This window comes from Phodopus roborovskii, unplaced genomic scaffold (assembly GCF_943737965.1).
Source record: "Phodopus roborovskii unplaced genomic scaffold, PHOROB, whole genome shotgun sequence".
Classification (NCBI taxonomy): Eukaryota; Metazoa; Chordata; class Mammalia; order Rodentia; family Cricetidae; genus Phodopus; species Phodopus roborovskii.
In genome coordinates, this window is record NW_026126599.1 from 7,757,596 (window position 1) to 7,778,668 (window position 21,073).

At 43.5% G+C, this 21,073-nt stretch overlaps 1 protein-coding gene across 4 annotated transcripts in view; it reads left to right on the forward strand.

The window, feature by feature from the left end:
• The window catches only part of Stard13 (StAR related lipid transfer domain containing 13), a 370,724-nt gene that overhangs the window by 331,888 nt on the left and 17,763 nt on the right, over positions 1 to 21,073 (forward strand). For 2 of the 4 annotated variants that reach the window (XM_051205448.1, XM_051205446.1), the window contains 4 exons: positions 4,268 to 4,331; positions 13,988 to 15,342; positions 16,553 to 16,726; positions 17,795 to 18,011. In XM_051205448.1, coding sequence (XP_051061405.1) covers positions 4,268 to 4,331; positions 13,988 to 15,342; positions 16,553 to 16,726; positions 17,795 to 18,011 — 1,810 coding nt within the window. Of the gene's footprint in view, positions 1 to 4,267; positions 4,332 to 13,561; positions 13,633 to 13,987; positions 15,343 to 16,552; positions 16,727 to 17,794; positions 18,012 to 21,073 lie in introns of those variants that run through there. The other 2 variants (XM_051205447.1, XM_051205449.1) reach the window with 2 other exon arrangements.

Below are 21,073 nucleotides of genomic sequence, written 5' to 3' on the forward strand. Positions count from 1 at the left end.
TGGATGTGAAAAGCCTGAAGGACTCCACAGACTGGCAAGAGCTGTGGAAGGTCTCAAATGTAGCTCTGGGGCTCAGGGGAGAGGGGATGAAAATGAAATTGCATATCATCAATGTCTGGTGTTCTCTGAGATGATATGAGACGTTCTGCACAGTAAAACAAGATTCTTTCGGCCTGAATCCTAAAGACACGTGTCATATATGTTCTATAAAGATTGTATTTGCATGTGTTAGGATGTTAAGGAGTCTGTGCTGTTTGTGACCGGAAGTGATAAGAGGATTCATAATCTAAATGTCAAAGACAATGTTGAGTTGTAATTATTATCCATTGCTAGAAACAGGGCTTTGTTTAAAAGAAACTATATGACTTTATAATTAGAATAGCATTAGTAAAAAAACAAAAAATAAAATAGCTAGAAACAACCTGTGGTAGTTTGAATGTAATTGGTCCCAGTAAATTCATAGGGAGGGGCATTATTAGGAGGTGTGGCTTTGTTAGACTAGGTGTGGCCTTGTTAGAGGATGTATGTCACTGTGGAGGTGGGCTTTAGTGACTCATATACTCAAGCTTCACTCAGTAACACTCAGACCACTTCCTGTTGCCTGTGGAATTGAGATATAGCTCCTTCTCAAGCACCAAGTCTGCCTTCATGTCACCATGTCACGCTGTGATGATAATTGATGAAACCCATAAGCTACCCAATTAAATGTTCTCCTTTATAACAGTTGCTATGGTCATGATGTCTCTTCAAGGCAATAGGAACACAACCTGAATATCCACCAGCAAAAGAATAGATAAACCAGTTATAGATCTTCATAATATGAAAAAACACTCAGCAAATATTATTATTAGTACTGTACTACTTAGCAGCATAGATCAATCCTAAAAACATCATGCTGAACAACAATAAGACACACATTAAAAAAATATACACCTAGGGGCTGGATAAATGGCTAAGAAGTTAAGCACACTGTTGCTCTTCAGAGGATCCATGTTTGGTTTCTAACACCCATATGGTGGCTCACAGCTGTAGTGACTCCAGTTCTCGGGGATACAATGCCCTCTGCAGGTACTGCATAAATGTGGTGCACATACACACATGTAGACACTCATATATACATATGTGTATATGTGTATGTATGTATATGTGTGTGTGTGTGTGTGTGTGTAATATTTTAAAATGCATACTGTAAGGGTCCAAGAATTGCTGAAGAAGACCCCAAACCCAAATAATATGTAAAAGCAAAGAGCATGTATTCCAGCATTCAGGGATCTACCATTTGTACAAAGTGATGACTCCAAAAGGAACACACAGCCCCTTTTAAGCTCAGCTAGGGGAATTCTAGGAACAGTTAGGTCATCTCTAACACAGTTGGTTAAGCAGATTGTGACTACATTAGTGCAATTTTTATTGGCTGTGGTTTTGTTTTAGGAGGTACGTTTTAGGAAGATTACAGGAACTGTCCCTTTTGGTCACTGCCTTGAGTGACTCAAGGCTCAGGCCTAGGACATGCTATCTCTCTCATCTCTGCCTGCATGCTATCTCCCTCATTGTCATTTTAGGAAACTGAAACTCAGGCTCAGTTGTAAAATGGGGGAAAATCAGACCTTTCAATACTACATAATTCCATTACTACGATGGCCGAGAATAAACAAAACTAATATATGGATGGTTGGAAGCCAGTGAAAATCCCTATTGAAGTTGATGCTGTGATTAGTAGATTCAGCAATAGGGAGCACAGGAGACACTTCCAATGTGAAGAAATATTCATTATCTCTCTTGAAACTACTTACAGCAGTGAGCGCTCACTGAGTTGAAAAATGCATGATCTATGCATACCAAAAAGTTATTGATCAAAAATGAGAGTATCATTAGGCGATAGTGGTACACGCCTTTAGTTCCAATACTTGAAAGGCAGGGGCAGGCAGATCTCTGAGTTTGAGGCCAAGCCTGGTTTACAGAATGAGTTCTAGGATAGTCAGGGCTACACAAAGAAACCCTGTCTTGAAAAAAAACAAACTGAATTTACTTGCTTCAAAATCACCTCACCAACTTTCAGAGTCATCTCTTCCTTCACAAAATCAGATGACCACCCAGAGATCTATAGCATTTCCAAAGGAGGAGACTAAATCTAGAGTAGAAGATTCCGTGTGCTTGGGAAATTAAATCCTACTAGAACACTATCTTCACTACAGATGCTCAGTGATGTTCAAGAATTGGTGACAAAGATGAGAGAAATACTTTGATCCGTACCCCTGGGTCTATATCTGGGTAATTTATCTCCCTTTCATCAGTGAAGTTGATCCCCAGGGAAGCTAAGGTACTAGGCACAGCTGGAAGTGAGTACTTGTTGGAAATGGGGTCCACATGGCAGGCTGCCCACATTCTGAGTATCAATGTCCCCATGCCTTTTGCACTACTCTACTCAGCTCCAGAGCAGTAGACAAGTTACGTCAAAGGGGTCTCAACTGTAAGAAATAGCCAGAACTGAGAGCCATCTGTCCAAGGGAATGAAGTTGATAAGACTGTCTGGCACAGTTTAGGTAATTGGAGATATTTGGAATAAACACAAGAATAAACACAAGTAAACAAACTATATGCACATTAACTCTAGGGACATTGAAAAGTTGAAACTGAAAAGGAAATTATTGAAGTATGATATATGTGGGAATGGAATTTTATGGTTGTAATGAATATCAAGTATGGATTTGTCAAAACTGCGTGATACTGTAACACAATTGTATGTGGATCAGGCAAAGGATGCGGGATGGGGATAAAGAGTGAAGGAGAAGCAATCTTCAGCTTCTAAAAAGCAAATTCAGTACAGAGGTAACCAAACTGGAAGGTATAAAAATGGTTTTGGAGGTAAATGCCAAATGAAAGAGTTACAAGAACTACCCAAAGAATGGTACAGATGCAAGAAGTGATAAGTGATTTAAGCCACATGGAAACTTAAAAAAAAAAATTAACACAAAATAATAAATGTGTTGGCCAAGAGATTTCACGGAAGGAAGTCTTAATGAATGAATGAAAATAGAGGTGAGAGGCAGGACTGGGGGAGCATGGTTGCTTGGTTAATCCGGATTAGAATGGGCAGCAGTTGAGAGAACTTAAGGCATAAACAGCAAAGGCTGGATACCACTGTGGATGCCCTCATCACAAGCAAAACTAAAGAGCTAGCTTTGAGAAACACAAAGACCATCTTTCCCTTGGAAGCAGCCATCACAGCAAAGTAAACAAACAAGGAGATAGAATTTCTGACAAAGGGAAGGAATATGACAAGAACGCATGCCTGCTAGCTGTTTTGTTTTTCTTTCCCAGTTGGCAGGGGCAGTGAAGTAATCAGATGTGGAAGTGAATCTTTGGTCTGGGTTCGAGAGCCACACGGTGGGGTGGGGTAGGGTGTGGGGTGAGGGACTAGAAGGAATTCTTCTGGGTAGCAATTTTGAGAGTCCAGCTGAGGGTGAAAACCAAATGTATTTATTAGTTGGCATGTGCTGCCACTGCAGAATGCCAGGGACTGGGCAGCTTAAAGGCGGGTATTTACTTTTCGCAATTCAACTTCAAGGTCAAGAACTTGGTTGTTAGTGACCTCCTTCTTGGAGAACACTTCCATCTCCTCATGTGCTGAAGTAGCAGAGAACAAACATGCATATCCTGGTGTCTTTTCTTAAGTGGACACTGATCCCAGGGGTCAGGGTTTCTCCCTTATGGCCTCAGTTGGCTTTAGTGACATCTTTATTCCAAATTCAGTTACACCGGGTCTATGGCTTCAACATACAGGCTTGTGGGAAGACACGGCATGAATAATTCATTACTGTGGTGTGAATTGTTTTCCCATGTGTACTCTCAACTGCAGAGCAGAGGGGAAAACAAAAATAAAAATGTGCCTGAGGGGACCTATAACAGGGCGGACTTGACAGAAGTGGACAGACAATGAGTAGGGACAGGGCTGGTAAAAATATAGTTCAAACTGTTCCTGTGGTTTCTTAGAAAAGGAGGAGCCAGAAAGGGCCTGGTTTTTAGACCAGGAAAAGGTTGGGGATTGGTTCCCTGATGAGGAAGGGGGCTAGAGAAAACCTGATACTATCTTAAATCATTTTGTATCACACTTTCTGGAGATGCTGCAATCAATGTCTTACAATATAAATGGTTGATTCTGCACTTTCAGATTTACCAAAAGTAACAAAAGGTTAGCAGGAGACTGGAAGAAAGGTGTGCATCCATTAGTAAATCATCGAATTTTCCTCTTTTTTTTTTTCCTTAGACGACTTAATACGTTGAACAAGTGTGCCTCAATGAGACTTGATGTGAACTTCCAAAGGAAAAAGGTGGGTGCACCTCCCAGAGAACATGGCCACACCAACAGAGTGGCCTGTAGTCACAGGCTGGAAAAATATGCAGGGCTGGACAGCTGGCCCAGTGGTTAAGAGCACTTGGGCTCTTCCAGAGTGTGGGAATTTGGTTTCCAGCACCCATGTGATTGCCAGCAACTCCAGGTCCAGGGGATCTCATGCTCTCTTCTGGTCTCCATGGACACACACACACACACACACACACACACACACACACACACACCTTTTTTAAAAAAGCATCAAACAAGGAAAAATTCCCATGTGCCCACCTCATCATCTGTTTCATTTACAAATGCCCCATCTTATTCCCACTATCATAAACAGGTCTGTTAGAAGACCATACTGAAAGGTTCATTTGGCAATCACTGTTTTGACTTGTTTTATAGGTTTGTTAGTTGTTGTTGTTTGTTTGTTTGTTTGTAGAAGTTTTCCTTTCGGCTTCCCTTTCAGAAGGTTGACAGCTGTAATTGTCAACCCATGGGTGACTCCAGGTGCTCCACAGTGATTAGTGGATGAAGAGATTCAGGGAAGCAGCTTCCAGCTGGTTCTAGGCACGTTTTCTTTCAAATCCATGTCAGAGTTGCATCCCTCCTACAGCAGGTTCATTTGGTGGTTGGAATACAAGAGCTGGGGGACAGTGTAACTCCAGGCCACTGCATCTGGATTGTCCTTCACCACCCTCCCCCAGGCACGCTCGGGTCACAAGGAACTTGTTTCCACTTTAACAGTTACTAGATCCCTGCTTCTCCCAGGACATCTTGCAACCTGTTTTCTTCATTTGCACAAGAGTGGAGATTTCAGTTTTGAAATGAAGCGGTAACACTAGGAAGGATGTAACTCAGTGGTTGGGCACGTTCGTACAATATTCTGGGCCCAAGATTCAGTTGGATGCAGTACAGAAGGGACAAAAGAAGGGAAAGATGAAGGAGAGGGAGGGGAAAGATGAGGATGGAGGAAGGAACAAAAGATTTAGCATCCATAATGTATCTGAAATCAATGATTTCAGATCCAATCCAAAATCCTTTTAACATTTTGTTGTTGTTGCGGATTTTGTTGTTGTTTTGGAGGGGGGTTGGGTTCGGGTTTTATTTTGGTTTTGTTTTGTTTTTTAAGTTTTTAGAGATGGCGTTTCCTGCATCTAGCCTTGAATTTGCTGTGTAGCCAAAGCTGGCCTTGAACTCCTGATCCTCCTGCCTCTGCTTCCCAAGTGCTAAGATGACAGATGTGAACCAATACTTATAAAACATAAATTGTTTGAGTGTGTCTATGATGATCAAAAGTTTTGGATTTCAGACAAGTATGAATCTCATAGTTTCTGATTAAGTGATAAAGCCTACGAGGACATTCTGGAATCAAACACAAGCCATCTCTAGCATGGCAAACACTTCTGGTCCTGAGCATTGTGGGTAAGGCAAACCCAATTTGCTCTTTTGCTCTTTGCATTATCTCATGCATATAGAACTTCTCTGGGTTCTATGAAAGGAAATTAAGCCTGCCATGTGCTCGGAGCCCCTGGGTGAGTCGCATGGCTGGCTTTTGACCTCAAGGGTATTCTTAGGAGCAGCTGACTCCAAAACCAAGGCTCTACCTCCTTCTGTTGCTCTGAACTGTCTCACTGACTTGGTCCTCTCCAGGAAATTCCAGATTGAATCACAGAGGACTTTTGTCCTGTAGCAGCTCCATGTGTCAAATCTGAGGTTATTTCCAAGCAAAGAGAGTGCCCTTTATTCTGGCTTGCACAGAGCACCAATTACACCTAATGCATTTTAACTCGCTCTGGAATAACCTAGCCCTTCAAAACCAACCCCCCAGGCCTCTACTCCAAAGTAACTCCCCCCAAAAATTCTAAATTAGTTTCTCTTGACTTCACCTTAAAAGCAGTTTGGTTGAAGCTGGGAACCAAGGATTTCAGCTGAGAAGGTAGAAGAGTGAAAGACAATATCCAGAGAAATATCCAAACATGCGTGAATTATCCATGCCACAGACAAATTTAAAATGTGGGAACAGACCTCCCAACAGCTGTCTGGCTAAGTAGACCCCTTGAGAAGTGCACTTACTATCTGAAGCATATGTGTCAGATGTTGTTTAGATTATAACACATGGTTCCTATTAAACCAAATACAGCCATTCTTGTGAGTCTAAGCCAAGAGGCCTTAGGTGGCTGGTGGTGTGTGTGGGTTTCTCACAAAGAATGTTAAAACTAATGACACAAGTCGCTTCCCACAGTGTGAAGGGATGGGATTTTTGCTGTCACCTGCTTTTCAGAACCCTCAGGCAAGATCTCCATGAATGACATTGTCAAGGCTCTCTGTGCAGCCTACGCAAAAGCTGCTCTGTGAACTAGTCACCTCGGTATTCTGACACTCTAGGGATAGCTCTTGCGTCAGCTGAGGCAGTGCGTACCCTTTCGCTCTCCACTTAGTTACAGGGCCTCACAAATACGTGCCCGCGGATAAAACACTGCTTTTCACCTTGTAAATTCAAATAAAAACATTCCAACATGTGGTCTCCCGTCACTTGTCAGTCTCAGTCCTGGCTAACAGCTGTGGCTGGTTTCAAGCAACCACACAGGAGTGTGCTGCGGGGCAACGCCCAGTTCTGAGAGCCAGCCCTGCTATAGCCTGTAGGCTGACCCTTTACTTTATTACCAAACAAAAACACTTTTGTGAAGAGGAACCAGGATGAGGCCAAATGATATGAGAAACAGAGACAGAGACTTGAGAGCCAGCTTTGGACACAAATAGAAAGTAAGTGACAATGAGTATTAAGTGGATTGAGACAGCAGTGTCTCTAAACAATCTATGAAACAATATTTATCTTCAGTCTGTAAGAATCATAGACTTGAACTGTATGGTCCATACATGCCTTAACCATCCAAAGCCACAGTATCACTTGGAGGTGGTCAGACCTATGGAGAGGCTCTCTGGGTTTGCTTGACAGCCAGGGTGGCTAGCAAATAATGGCATGGGACCTCTCTGGGAGGCCCTGGGCTCCATGTTAAAGATAAAGAAACTCAAACAGTTCGGTCAGTTGTGCCAAAACCACACACACACACACACACACACACACACACACACACACACACACAAACAGAGCAGGGGCAAGATTCGAATCCAACCACCTCTTCACCTTTCAAAAATTGCCATCCAGGCATCTGAGAGCCTGTTTTCACCGCAGAGGTGTGCCTTGCTATGAGTACTAAGGTCCACAGTCCATTGTACCTATCTGTGGGAATTAATTTTGAAAATTCAATAAATTCAATGAGCTAAGCCAAGGGACGAAATGAAAGTCCACAAATAACCGAAGGTACTGAAGACAGGTTCCTCCTTGGCTTGGCGTCTGTTCTGCTTGTATACATATCACATGCCACCTACCCTTGTGTGAGAATTCTTTACCTTCACTAAGCATCTTAGCTACAGACTCAACAAAGCCTTAGTGAGAGGCATTTCTGAAGTGGGACTCTCCAGCGGCTACACTGCTCCCTCAGCCTGCCCACATACCAAGTTAATGGAAGCCACAACTCCGGCTTCTAATGTCTGTATAAGTGTGGATTAGCCTCCTCTCCCAGCTGTAGATTTGTGTGGCTCCCCTAACCTGTTTTGTTTAATTAAACAGGGGGAAAAAAACTTTTCTCAGTTTTCAGGGGCATCCATCTCTAAGGAATATGTAATTTTAGTAAAGAGTGTTCTCATTTAGAAAAAAAGCCAAACACAGGAAGCTCATTGAAATGAAAACAAGACAAAGCCAAGGTCCCTGTCCTTGGACAAGTGTTACCAACCCATCCACACTGGTACCACAATGACATTGAGTGACCAGTACTAGAGGGAAGCTCTCCAGAAGAAGGCTGCCATTAAAGTTGGTGTTTTAATAACACTTTTCACAGGTGGAAGCCACACAGAAAACATGAGCAAAGCCTTTAGGCCCGAAGCTCCCCACCTGGATGCCAAGGGCATCACTGAGTTCCAACAACTGTGACAAAGGGGCCCAGTTTCCACCCTCACCCCTGGGACATTGACTCCCACGTCCCACATCTACTACCAAACACAGCCCTTCCTGGCAGCTGTAAGCAGCAGAGGCAAGAAAGAGGAAGTGAACACAGTAGCTGCCACCATCTGAGTGTCTGGGAATGTTAACAAACGTGACTTGCACATAACATATGTGCTGGGAGGCATCTTCTGTCGTATTTTCCAACCTCCCTCCCAGTCACTATAGGATCTCCTTCTGAGAGCATCCTCCACATTCCCTCCGCAGGATGAACTCTTTCAATCTAAACAAAAAAAGCCTGGTGAACCTGAAGCTACTGTTTTTCTCCGGAAAGGCACAGAAAAAGGCTTTCCCTTCCCTTCTCACCACAGCAGCCCTTCTGCTCTCCCTCCAAGGGCACAGGCTGGCAAACTGCTGATCTTGTCCCTATAAATAAAGTTTTATTAGAACACAGTCACACCCAGCAATGTGGAACAGATTTTCTGACAGAGACCTTATGGCCTATGAGCCTAAACTACTTACAGCTGACCTTTTATAGACACTGGATCTAGAACAAAATTTCCCCAAGTGCCTGTGGTGAATTGCCTGTGTGTCTTATCTTCTCTACCAGCCAATGCTGGTGTTTTTGTAAAGTGTGACAATTGTGAATTGTCAGACATATGAATTTTAAGAAATAAATAGAAAGTATGAGAATAAACGTTTTTAGTATTAAATGTAGCCAGCACATAATTGGCTTCTAATTTTTAAAAAGCTGAATGAGTATTAGAAAATATAGAATGGAAATGGGCAAAAATGAGAAAACTATATATTTTTTACTGAAAATGTGCATGATAATATGCATTATTATACTGGTAGCTTCTTGTTCTTCATATATTAATAGCAGGAGTCTAGCTCCCCATGTTAACTGCCTTGCGCACGCTGTGAACCAACAGAGTATATAAGGTGTTTAACATATCTAAGCTTTGCATTTATAATTTAATTAAGCCATTTGGCTATTTACCATCTTTCTTGTGTTATTCTAATTCCAGCCATCCTAAAGAAATTGGCCTTAGGTAATTGGAATAGGGTTTTAGCATAGTTTCAAAGCTTAGGCTATTCCTTCAATAGTCACCGTTGAAAATAAAGTTCAGTGGTGCTGTGCTGTCAAAGTTCACCCTTCGCTGTGAGCCATATCCTGCAGTTACAAGGCTACAGATTCATGCTATCTCTGTGTGAGCACTGGGTCCCACATGGGACTCTAGGTTATGGCAGGAAAACTCAGGCTGAGGTCCTCTTCTGGCCTCCACTAACACTAGATACCCACACAGTGCTCATACACATATGCAAACAAAACACTCATTACATAAAGTAAAAATAAATTAATCTTTTAAAAGGATTGAGTATATTTTACACCATGCAATTTCAGTTTCTTTGAAGGACATCCTTTAGTCCTATGCCCTCGACTCCTTATCCAAAATGCTACAGAAGAAAATTGTTTAGATTTGATTTTTTTTTTCAGACTTTTGAAAGTTTATGCATACAAAAAGGTATACTGGAGAGGGGCCCAAGTCTTACATGAAATTCATTCCTTTTTACATACACATGATTCAGAATTTACAACAAATTTTCACCAATGTTTTCATGCAATATTTTCATCAATCTTGTGCATAAAACAAAGTTTTCTTTTGTTAAAGATTGGTTATTATTTTTTTTTAAGTTTTCTTTTTCTTGGTATATGCCTATACTGTGTGCCATGAAGTGTCTGGGTGCTAGGAACTGAACTCTTACCATTTTAGGTATGAGCCTGAACCTTTAACAACTGAACTGTCTCCAACCCTATAAAGTGAAGTTTCGTGGTATACAACCTTCCATTTGCATTGTCATGTTAGCCTTCAAAAGTTTCACCGTTTGTAGATCTCAGATTTGGTGTATGGAGGTGTCGTCAGCAATACTCACCCTGTGTCTCTGACTATTATAATCAATTCTATAACTTTGAGGTTTAGGAAGCTTAGTCACATATAGTTACATTTAGTTGTGTTTATGATTTATATAATATAATATATGTATTATATTATATATATGTTCTGTCACCTCTCATATTGTGATGGAGAAAACTGATTCCTAAAGAGGGTACCCTTTGGGCATGACCTTTTGTATCTTTGTGTTTTAAAATGGCCTTGGGGCATACCTCCAGAGATCCCTTCCACAGCTGCTTCCTGTCTTTTGATCGTGCTTTGGTGGTGGTACCCATTTCTACTTATTAACAGTCTCGGCATCCAGCACAGCTAGCCACCTTCTTCACAGGAGCATCCTAACGGACCTTTACCTACTGATTCGCTAAATTCTGGTGTTCTGTGTCCATCATGTTTCTGTAGCTAAACCATCCCAGCTGGAGAATAAAGTCAGATTGAGATGTCCTTTTCTCTACAAATATGTTCACATCTCTAGATCTACATTTCACAAGTCTATATAAGTCTATATAATCATAAACACAGACTATTTGTTTCTAGTCCAAAAAGAAAGGACCAACCAGTGAAATCTGATAGTGCCTTAAACAGTCAGTATACGAGTCCTACTATGGAGTCTGCAATAGACCTGACATTTCACTTCGTCCCAAGCATGTGAAGAAAATTTATACTTTGGAACAATGGTGCTTTTTACACACTGTAGGCCAGGGCTCAGTGGCACATTGTTAAATAAAAGTGTGAATTCATGTGCAAAAAATTTTTAGCAATGAATAGACTAAACCAGTCTGCAGGTTGAATGTTTATCATCTGAAATAACTGAACTGGCAGTGATTCATATTTAGATATTTCTGGAACCTTTATATTTGTATATGTATGTGTTTTATATGTGAATGTGTAATATATGTATACTATATAGGTGTAATATCTATATTATATGGAGATGAGAGCAATATCTAAGCATGGAATTAACTGACATGTCATGAACATCTTGTGCATATGACCATGGGGTAATTGTGTGCAGTTTAGTGTGCCTGCATTCCTTTTTTAACTACAACACATTACACAAGCCCAGGTGTGAACATTTCTATCTTCAGCATCATGTCAGTGCTTTCAAATGTTTGGATTTTGGAGCATGTTAGAATGAGGATGGTTATTCCAGCTTGATGCTTTGTGCAGTATGGTTTCGTCTTCTCTGCGGTGATGGAAAATACAGTTCTCACCCTCAGTCACCATCAGTAGTTTGAAAGATACAGCATGGGATTGCTTTTTTATTATTTTCTATACTGGATGCTGAAGAGTAATGGCTACAAATTTAATTTTCCTTGGCTCACCTCCCCCCCCCCCCTTGGTTTCATTTATTTGATCTGGTTCAACGAACTTACCTACCTACCCTAGAATACCCTTCTGTTGTTCCTCTTTCTCAAGGAGTCTAGGAGTCTACCATTTGGTCAGATGCCTTGGGTTGGTTGTGATTTATCTTCCTGCAGGCTAAGGCTGAGGTGAATAAGCAATTTGAGCCCCACAGAAGGGACCAGCTCTCTGGCTCCAGTCCTCAGAGCCTGCCTGACTTGGCATCCTTTCTTAACCTAAATAAAGGAGGCCTTATCCAACTTGTATGAGGTTTTCTAGTGTTAGTGATGGGGTAGAGAGAGCACTTGGAACCAACGTTAAATATTATAGTTTCTATTTTAAAACATCTGTATTTTCTTTAAAGGTAGTGGCTCCTTCATTTGCTTACCCCAAAATTTTGTCACCTTCTCACAAGCTCCCAAAACTATGATGTGAAGTCCAGTAAGTTCGGCCTCATCTATGTGATGCCTTTCGGATCAACAGCTTTGATGTTTTCTTGTTGCTGTTTTGTTTTGTCTTATGATAAAAATCATGATAGGAACTAGAAAGTGTCAGAAAGTCTATTTTGAGTTACCCTACCTCCACGTGCACAGCTTTCATTTTTCAGTTTATTTCACTGAAATGTTACTCATTTTGTTGTTGTTGTTGTTCTGTTTTTTCAAGACAAGGTTTCTCTGTGAAACAGTCCTAGCTGTCCTTGAACTCACTCTGTAGTCCAGGTTGGCTTTAAATTCACAGAGACCTGCCTGCCTCTGCCTCCTGAGTGCTGGGATTAAAGCCACAAATTTGTTCTTTAAAAATAAAAGCTAAATCTTCCCACTGTGGTAGCACTACCATGAAATTCTTGGGAGTGCCTTTGACAGTCCTTTCTTCTTGAATATTCTGCTTGAATATTCTGATCTAGTCCAGCTCAGAGCCTGACTTTGCATGGATTAAGCCTTCCGGGAGAAGAGTCCAGTGACTATCAAATGTGAACCTGTGCTTTGCCTTGAAAACAATATATTGGAAGGCTAGGGAGCTAAGGTGGATGTTAGAGGAGTAAAAAGATAGACAAACAATGGGACAAACATTGAAAAGAACAAAACTCCCCTGCTAAATGCACGGCCTTATTTAATTCCCTGAGGAAAACCTATGAGTCAGAGCCTATTTTTAGCCTGACTGTAGGTAATGGAAAGTTACTTCAGAGGAGGTATAAGGGGCTTGTGGCACGACTGTCACTCAGAGCCAGGGATTTTAACCAGATGCCAAAGAAAGATAAATTCAATGAACATTGGGAATTAAACAGTTCTTATGGGTGTGGTATTGGGGAGAAGCTAACTATGAGCAAAGTGATTAAGCTCAGGCTCTGTTCCTAACCTTTGAGGGAGCAAGCGCTCAGGCTGGAGGCCTCTAAGCTGAGAGAATGGATCACATTATGAGAAGCTGGTGAGATGGGAAACATTCTAGAGATCAGTATTGTAGCCAGTTTTTTTCCTAATAGATTCAGAGAGTGGTGCTGAGGGCCCAGAGTAAGAAAGTGAAAGCGAAGACACAAATTTGGGAATTGATCTGAAAAACAGCTCCAAGTTGGGTCTTAGCAATGACCGTGGTAAGGAGAGGGTGGGAGCTGATGTTTCCATTCATTTGGGGAAGTAAATGATTTGTGGGCCTGAGGGATATACAAAAAACGGACAGGAACACTGCTAGCCTCAGGAAATGCAGACTTCTGTGTGTCACAGGCTGCAAATTCCATCAAGAAACAGATAGGTCAGTGTGTGACATGCAGAACACAAAACTTTGCAACCACAGCAACTGAAAGGTGTGTGCAGCCGAAGGCACTGTGATTCAAGTTCATTAAGCACAAGGAGGCCGGTCCCCAGAGCGGCAGGGCTGGGCTCTCTTCAAGTGTGAGCTTTAGTTTGGTACTGGCTTCACTACTTTTCAGAGTTCAGCCGGGGACTTCGCTGGTAATTCTTATGGGGATTGTATGACAAGAACCAGGGTTTTTAGAGACTAAGGTAAGGAATGTCACCTTCCAGGTGTAATGAGGCTGAGGTTCAGAGAAGGAGAGCTATAAATAGCGATCCTTGAACTCAGCAGAGAGGTGTTTGGGGAGGAAAGAAATGCCCTGTGTTGATGAGGCCAAAAGGCTGCTTACACATTCAGTAACCAGCAAGGAAAAACTCCTGAGAAGCAAAGAAAGGATTAGAAAATAAAATTATATACATGCATATACATATATATGAACAAAGGTTTCATGTATTGCACACATATATTTTATATGCATGCATATATGGGAAGACAGAGGGAACATGATGGGAGCACGATGAAGCCATGATCTGTGGACAAGAGTGTTTTCCTTATGTTTCACAGGGTGACGACTCAGATGAGGAAGATCTGTGCATCAGCAACAAATGGACTTTCCAGAGAACCAGCCGCAGGTGGTCCCGTGTGGATGACCTGCACACACTGTTCCCGGGGGCAGAGAGAAACGGGTCCCCAGGAGGCCCTAGGATGAGAAACACGCCCAGCAGCGAGAGCGTGCTCACGGACCTGAGTGAGCCAGAGGTCTGCTCCGTTCACAGCGAAAGCAGCGGGGGCAGCGACAGCCGCAGCCAATCGGGGCATCACTGTGCCGACAGCACGCTGGTGCTGGAGGGCACCACGGTTAGCAGCAGCCTCCCACAGTCTCCTCGAGACAGTGTCAGCTACCCATCCCACCCCAAGAATGAGAAACCTGCCAGGGCCAGGGCCAAATCATTTTTGAAACGCATGGATACCCTTCGAGCTAAGGGAGCACACGGGAGGCATAAGGGGCGGACAAGTGGCCTGGTCATCAGTGGGCCTGTGCTGCAGCAGGAGCCAGAGTCCTTTAAGGCCATGCAGTATGTCCAGATACCCAATGGAGATGTGCAGACCTCGCCTCCAGCTGCCTGCAGGAAAGGGCTTCCATGCTCCAGGAAGTCAAGTGGTGAGAGCAGCCCCTTGGAGAACAGCAGCCGCGTGAGCACTCCATGTATGAAGGAGCGCAAGTGCCACCATGAAGCCAACAAGCGTGGGGGCATGTACCTGGAGGACCTGGATGTGCTGGCAGGGACAGAGCTGCCAGATACTGGGGACCAAAATCACACGCATGGGTTCCACTCTCAAGAGAACTTGGTGGTGCATATTCCCAAGGATCACAAACCAGGAACGTTCCCCAAGGCACTGTCCATAGAGAGTCTCTCACCCACAGACAACAGCAATGGGGTCAACTGGAGGGCCGGGGGCATCTCACTGGGCAGACAACAGGGCCCGGGCATGAGGGAACCAAGGCTCATGGCATCCTGCCACAGAGCCAGCCGAGTCAGTATCTATGACAATGTCCCCGGCTCACATCTGTATGCCAGCACAGGAGATCTGTTGGACTTGGAGAAAGATGGCCTCCTCCCACAGCTGGATGACATTTTGCAGCATGTCAATGGCATCCAAGAGGTGGTGGACGACTGGTCAAAACATATCTTACCGGAACTGCAAAGTCACGATGTGCTGGCAGGGGAACCTGGTTTATCCCCATTTCCATCTCCCAATCAGATCACTTTAGATTTTGAAGGCAACTCGGTCTCAGAAGGTCGGACAACACCCAGTGATGTGGAAAGGGATGGGACTTCTCTGAATGAATCAGAAGCAGCCGGGGTCAAAGACAGAAGGGACTCTGGTGTGGGGGCCTCTCTGACCAGGCCAAGCAGGTAGGTCACGTGCTGTTATGAAGTTATGATTCTTCTGTTTTGTGGTGGCTGTGCTCTTTGGTTTGGTTTTTTTGTTTGTTTGTTTTTGTTTTGATTTTTATTACTTTGTGTGTATGAGTGTCTTGCCTGCATGTACACCGTGTGTGCAGTACCCTACGAGATCAGAAGAGGGCATCAGATCCCAGCTCCTCTCTGGTTATTACCTTAACACAGATGGAGAGACTGTGCAATCGCCCAGGGCTGTTCTAAATACACACACCACGGTTCAGAATTATTTCAACAGAGGTGTTGTTTTTACAGGCAGAGAGACTGAATCCATGTCCGTACACATTCATTTCTTTGTCCTCTGTCTCAAACTTAGTTTTGTTCAAGAAAAATCTAAACAAGTACTGTAGATGAAGGGTCTCAGACAACTGTTGACTAGTCCCTGTGCACAGTTTTATTTTTAATTCTATGAGATCTAAGGCATATTTATGCTTTGTGCCTGCTCCTGGCTGCTCAAGTTACTGCTCACACAGCACGCAAAAGCTGGTGGGTAGAAGCTCTCCAGGAAATGAACTGAGGGGCTCTGACTCCTGTCATCTGTGTGTGCCACTAGGGTTCTGGTGCCTGTCACCTTCAGATGCCTTCTCTACCACAAAGGAGACAGGTATAAAAAGTAGGAAATGCTGTATAACCTTAATGTTTGAGAATCTCCCTAGCGTATTCTTTCTATCTATCTCCCCATGTCTCCTGTCTTATGTCTGTCTCTTGTCTATCTCTTCCATCTCTCTGTCTCCATCTGTCTCTCTTTACTTTTTCTCTCTCTGTCATCTGTCACTTTTCCACACATACAGGTGCTCATACACACACACACACACACACACACACACACACACACACACACACACACATCCCTACCTGACTTAGCTGCCCTGAACACTTTGGAAGAGAATTTGAAAATAAGCAGGTTTTTTGTTGTTTTGTTTTGTTTTGTTTTTAAGGATTATGATATCACTCATTTAAATCCCACAATGAAATAATCAAAATATGCCCTATTCTGGATTTCCACAACTTGTTAAGCCCACAGCTCTGTCTCTGTTCCTTTTGCCCTGTGATTTTCTTGGCTCAGAAATCCCTGGGCAGCCATTTGTACCTAAGGGCTAGCCAGCTTGAGCTTCCCAGCTACCGTCCACTGTGTGACTGGCAGCCCTGACCATCTCTGTTCCAGGCGACTACGATGGAGCAGCTTCCAGCTCTCACACCAGCCTCAGCCATCTCCAGCCACCCCGCATATCAGCAGCCAGACCGCGGCCCAGCTGAACCTGCTCCAGCGTTTCTCCCTGCTTCGTCTCACAGCCATCATGGAGAAGTACTCCATGTCCAACAAGCACGGCTGGACCTGGTACGTAGCACATATCAGGGGATCACACGTTCAGAGCTAAGTATGTAATTGCAAAAAGCCTCCAGTGTTTATATTCTGGTGTCTGGAGAACCGAACACTGTCTGCACTTCCCTCTCCTGGAAACCACGGAGCCTTCTGCTTGTCGTCTGCCCTCTGGGCAGCCAGGCGAGGCCCACTGAAGCACACGGGAAACATTGCTTTATTTGTACCTCTCAGCTGGTCTCCAGGGAAGGGAGTCAGGTTTCGAGAACGAAACAAGGGCAGCAAAGGGTGATAAACTGTGAACAGAGGAATTAGAAATAAACCTGTCACAAAGTATTGCTGGCAGTTTGTGGAGAAACATCTGTCATTGGGACCTTGTGGCTGGGTGCAGAATCCAGCCCTTCCAGCATTGATTCACTAATTCATCAAGTACATTTCTGCTTCCACTGGCAAGTAAAAATGAGATTTTGCAGTTTGCCTTTGGAATTAAGGAGCTGATAAAATCAATAGTGTATGCAGACTTACTGGGGAATGAATGCATTAGTGAATTTGAAAAACATAAAGCATTATGTCATATAACATGTATAGAAGAATCAATGGTGTGTTTATAAAAATGTTCTCAAAGGTTATAAATTGTGTGATCAGATCAATGTATGCATGTGTGTTAAAATCCACTTAAAAATGCAGAAGTGGCTCTAGAAAACTAAAGACATAGCCAAGAAAATATGGTTTATCTCCCCCCACCCCTTCAGTTTCTTCAACTCCAACCAGATTTATTCTTTCTCTTGTAAATTTTACATGCAATTTGTTTTGTTCCATCAGAAAGTTTTAAGTGTTCGCCATATGAGAGTTGTTTCCAGTCATAGTTGAACTGGAAAAGTGTCCTCCGCTCCCGACTTGTAAAACAGAGCTAGAAAGACAATTTACTAATGTGAATCGTATTGTTTAACAGAAATGGCACGTAGGCAAGGACCACAGTCTAGGGCAGCCTAGACTGTGATTGATGTAGAGAAGGTTGAATTCTGCCTTTGCAAACTCTGAGATATTCCAACTGGAGCTTGGCCTCCCTCTCGCTTGCTTCCACAGCCTCTCTGCACGGTGCGCCCCAGGGGCCTTGCATGACCTGGTTTCTGTGAATTCCAGGTCCGTTCCGAAGTTCATGAAGAGGATGAAGGTGCCTGACTACAAAGACAAGGCTGTCTTTGGCGTTCCTCTCATAGTCCATGTCCAGAGAACAGGACAGCCCCTGCCTCAGAGCATTCAGCAAGCACTGAGGTATCTACGTAGCAACTGTCTGGATCAGGTAGAGTGGTAAATCCCAAACATGGGCTTGGGGTGGGGGGATGACAGAAGGGTTGGGCCTATCCAGTGCAAGGCATACCTCACCAAAAGTAAACAGTACCAGTATCTTCAATGCCAAGGTTTAACATGGCCAGGCTACATCCTCAATCTACCTTTGGACAATGTTCCCTCCTTGGCTACTTGAGGGGCACCCTGGGTGATCAAAGGAAGTTGATGTTAATAACTTGTATCTATAATTTCTAATTTGCACTCCGTTCAAATTGGGAAGTAAGCTGTGAACTGCACTCATTTTAAATTGCTATCCCAATGCTATTATTCACTCCATGGTATTCTTTTATTACTGTTACACAGTTTCTGGAGGGAAAAAAAAAGAAGAATTTAGTTCTGTGTCTCCCTTTATTAACTTCTCAAAGCAGCACAATGAGCAAAACAGATTCACTTACATGTTTTTCAAAATTCACAAGTGAAATGTGGAAGGCATATCACCTGAGTCAAACAGCCCCTTGCCTGTGCGTTGCTGGGAAAGATCACGGGGAAGGAAATACTCTGATAGTTTTCTTCTTCCAGGACAGTTTGAGGACTATGATAATTGTGGGCTCTGACCAAGCACAGAATGAGATCCATCCCATAATTTACAAAGCTCCTCCAAATTGCCATCCATTCCTCTCTTCTTACTCTGCCACACTCGACCCCTTGAGCAGCCCTGCTCCCAGAATGCTTAGCCACTTTGGTTAATGGTGCAGGGAAACCCACGTAACCTTCTCAGTTGTGTTTCGTTGATTTGGACTCAGTAAGCAGGAAGGAGCTAAACTACATGAACTCAAAGATCTTGGCTGCTGACACTTGTAGCCATATCAAAACAGAGACCGTACTTAAGATCACAATGACGTCTTGATGAAGTGAATGCCATTTGCAAGCATCTTGGGTTGAACCAGCTAGTGATCTCCTTGGACCGTTATTATCTAGAGATTATGCAGATGCACAATTTTGCATGTTTTTATGCTATAGTACAGGGCAGGTGGTGACTGTTTTGGATATTCGGGTAGATGGCTGTTTTGTTTTCAACAAAATGTCTGGCATTTATTGTAACATATAATAGGGTAAGCCAATGAATCTGGTTACTGATACGCAAATTTTTTCACTTATGGTTCCACCGTGAATACACATATAATCAGAGTTAATTTCCTGTAGGTGTTTTATTAACAAAGTACTCGAACCTCTTTTCCAATGGCAAAGGTATTACAGCCATGCCTCTGATAGAACTTTATGCCCCAATTACATTTGTTAGTTTGTTGGTACACATCCAAGGTTCTGTTTCATGGAGAGTACGTGGCTTTGGATGCAAACACACTTTTCCAGGCCTCTGAGTTCTTGTAAAGGTGTGTATAAGATCCACCCCTTTATGGTTCTCTGAAGAGTTCTTAATTCTGTCCCTTCCTGAAATCTAAAGGACAGTGTGCACCAAAGGCATGACCAACAAAACCACTCACAAGACAAGCGACATATGCTCAGGAACACCTAACGGAAATGCGGTCCACCTACAGATCAGGTCCCCAGTAGTAACTTGTGCTTCGGACAAGTGTACCACGTTCTGTTCTCCTTGCCTCCCTTTTTCCCACACCCCGGTCTCCACAGGGAGGCCAACGTCTCCTAAACCTACCTTCACTTTTCATTGCTTTAGCCATTACACCATTGGAAGGGCCTTCCCCCATTGGACTGGGTGTGACACTGCCCTCCACTACAACCCTCATTGATAAATCCACTGTCAAGATTTTGTTGACGGCATGGGCCATTATTGTCATGGCATGCTCTTTCTGTGAGAATGAGAGGAAGAGCCCCCTCAGCCCTGGCTTCAGTACTTGAGAGCCATGTGTTTCTTTTGGCCCACTGGCCTGTGTTTCCTGTTGTAAATTCCAGGTTCATCTGACTGCGTGTGTTTTCCTCTCTGTACTGCCTGCCGGAGAGCTCAGGGCCAAATGCGCATTCTGCCTGTAGATACTGCTACTTCTTCTGCTACTTCTTCGGGACACAAATTCCTTGCAACCTCATTCCCAGCTTCAGTTACCCTCTTTCCATTTTTATTTTCCTTTTGTTGTAATTTTTCTCTTCTAATATCTTTCAATGAACCTTTTGTAGCTCATTATAGGTCATTTTCTTTCTTAAACCAGTTTGGATATAAATAAATGAATTGTAATGCCAACTGGATAGGAACCCCACCCCACCCCACCTCACTCCCATCCCATGGATTCTTATCGATGTCTGCACTGGAATCACCCCTGTGATTGATCCAATCTCCCATCTGAAGCCAGAACTGTAGAGAGAGAATTAAGTCATAGGAAGAAAGGAAAATGGGGATACAGCCCTACTACTGGCTTCTCCCAGGTATCAGTCTCCAAGAATCCCATGGTGGAAAAAGCTGTGTGCAGAGCTTTGTTGGGAAAAGCCCCTGTCAAGGACACACATGAGCAATGTAGCCTGTCAGGGAAGATAGTGCTCCTCTTGGGTCAATCACAAGACAGCAGCTGGAGGATGTCTGAAGCGCCATAGCTACTGTCCACCTTGACCCTGCAATGGCCCTACCTTGTGCCTGGCCTTCCCTTTGTATGTCCCATATAGGGGAGCATAGAGACAATGCCTCCATGTGGCAGAGAGGTGACAGAGGAACAGAAACAAGGAAAGCTAGAGAAGCAGGAAGATGCCAAGAGAATGGGAAGTGGGAGGCTGCCCTTGAGATCTGGCGCTCTTGAGATTTAGGAGTCAGGGCTAAGAAGGGGACTGGAAGCCAGCAGTGTTTCTCTGCCAGTGGCATCTCATTGGAATTGAGAAGATTTGCTTCTGCACAGGGCCTTGCACGCTCAACCCAGGATTGTGGAAGACAAGAATGCCCCCACCCCCGCAAAATCTTTCCTTAAGCCACATTCTATGGGAACCATCATGAGACCGCCTTGGGGCTCTGGCATTGAGCACTGCTGTATGTGAGGCCATCTGCAATTGGCGGGTCTGTTCCCGAAGGCTAAACATTCCGGGAGTAGCCTGGAGTATGGGCACTCATCAGAGGCTGTC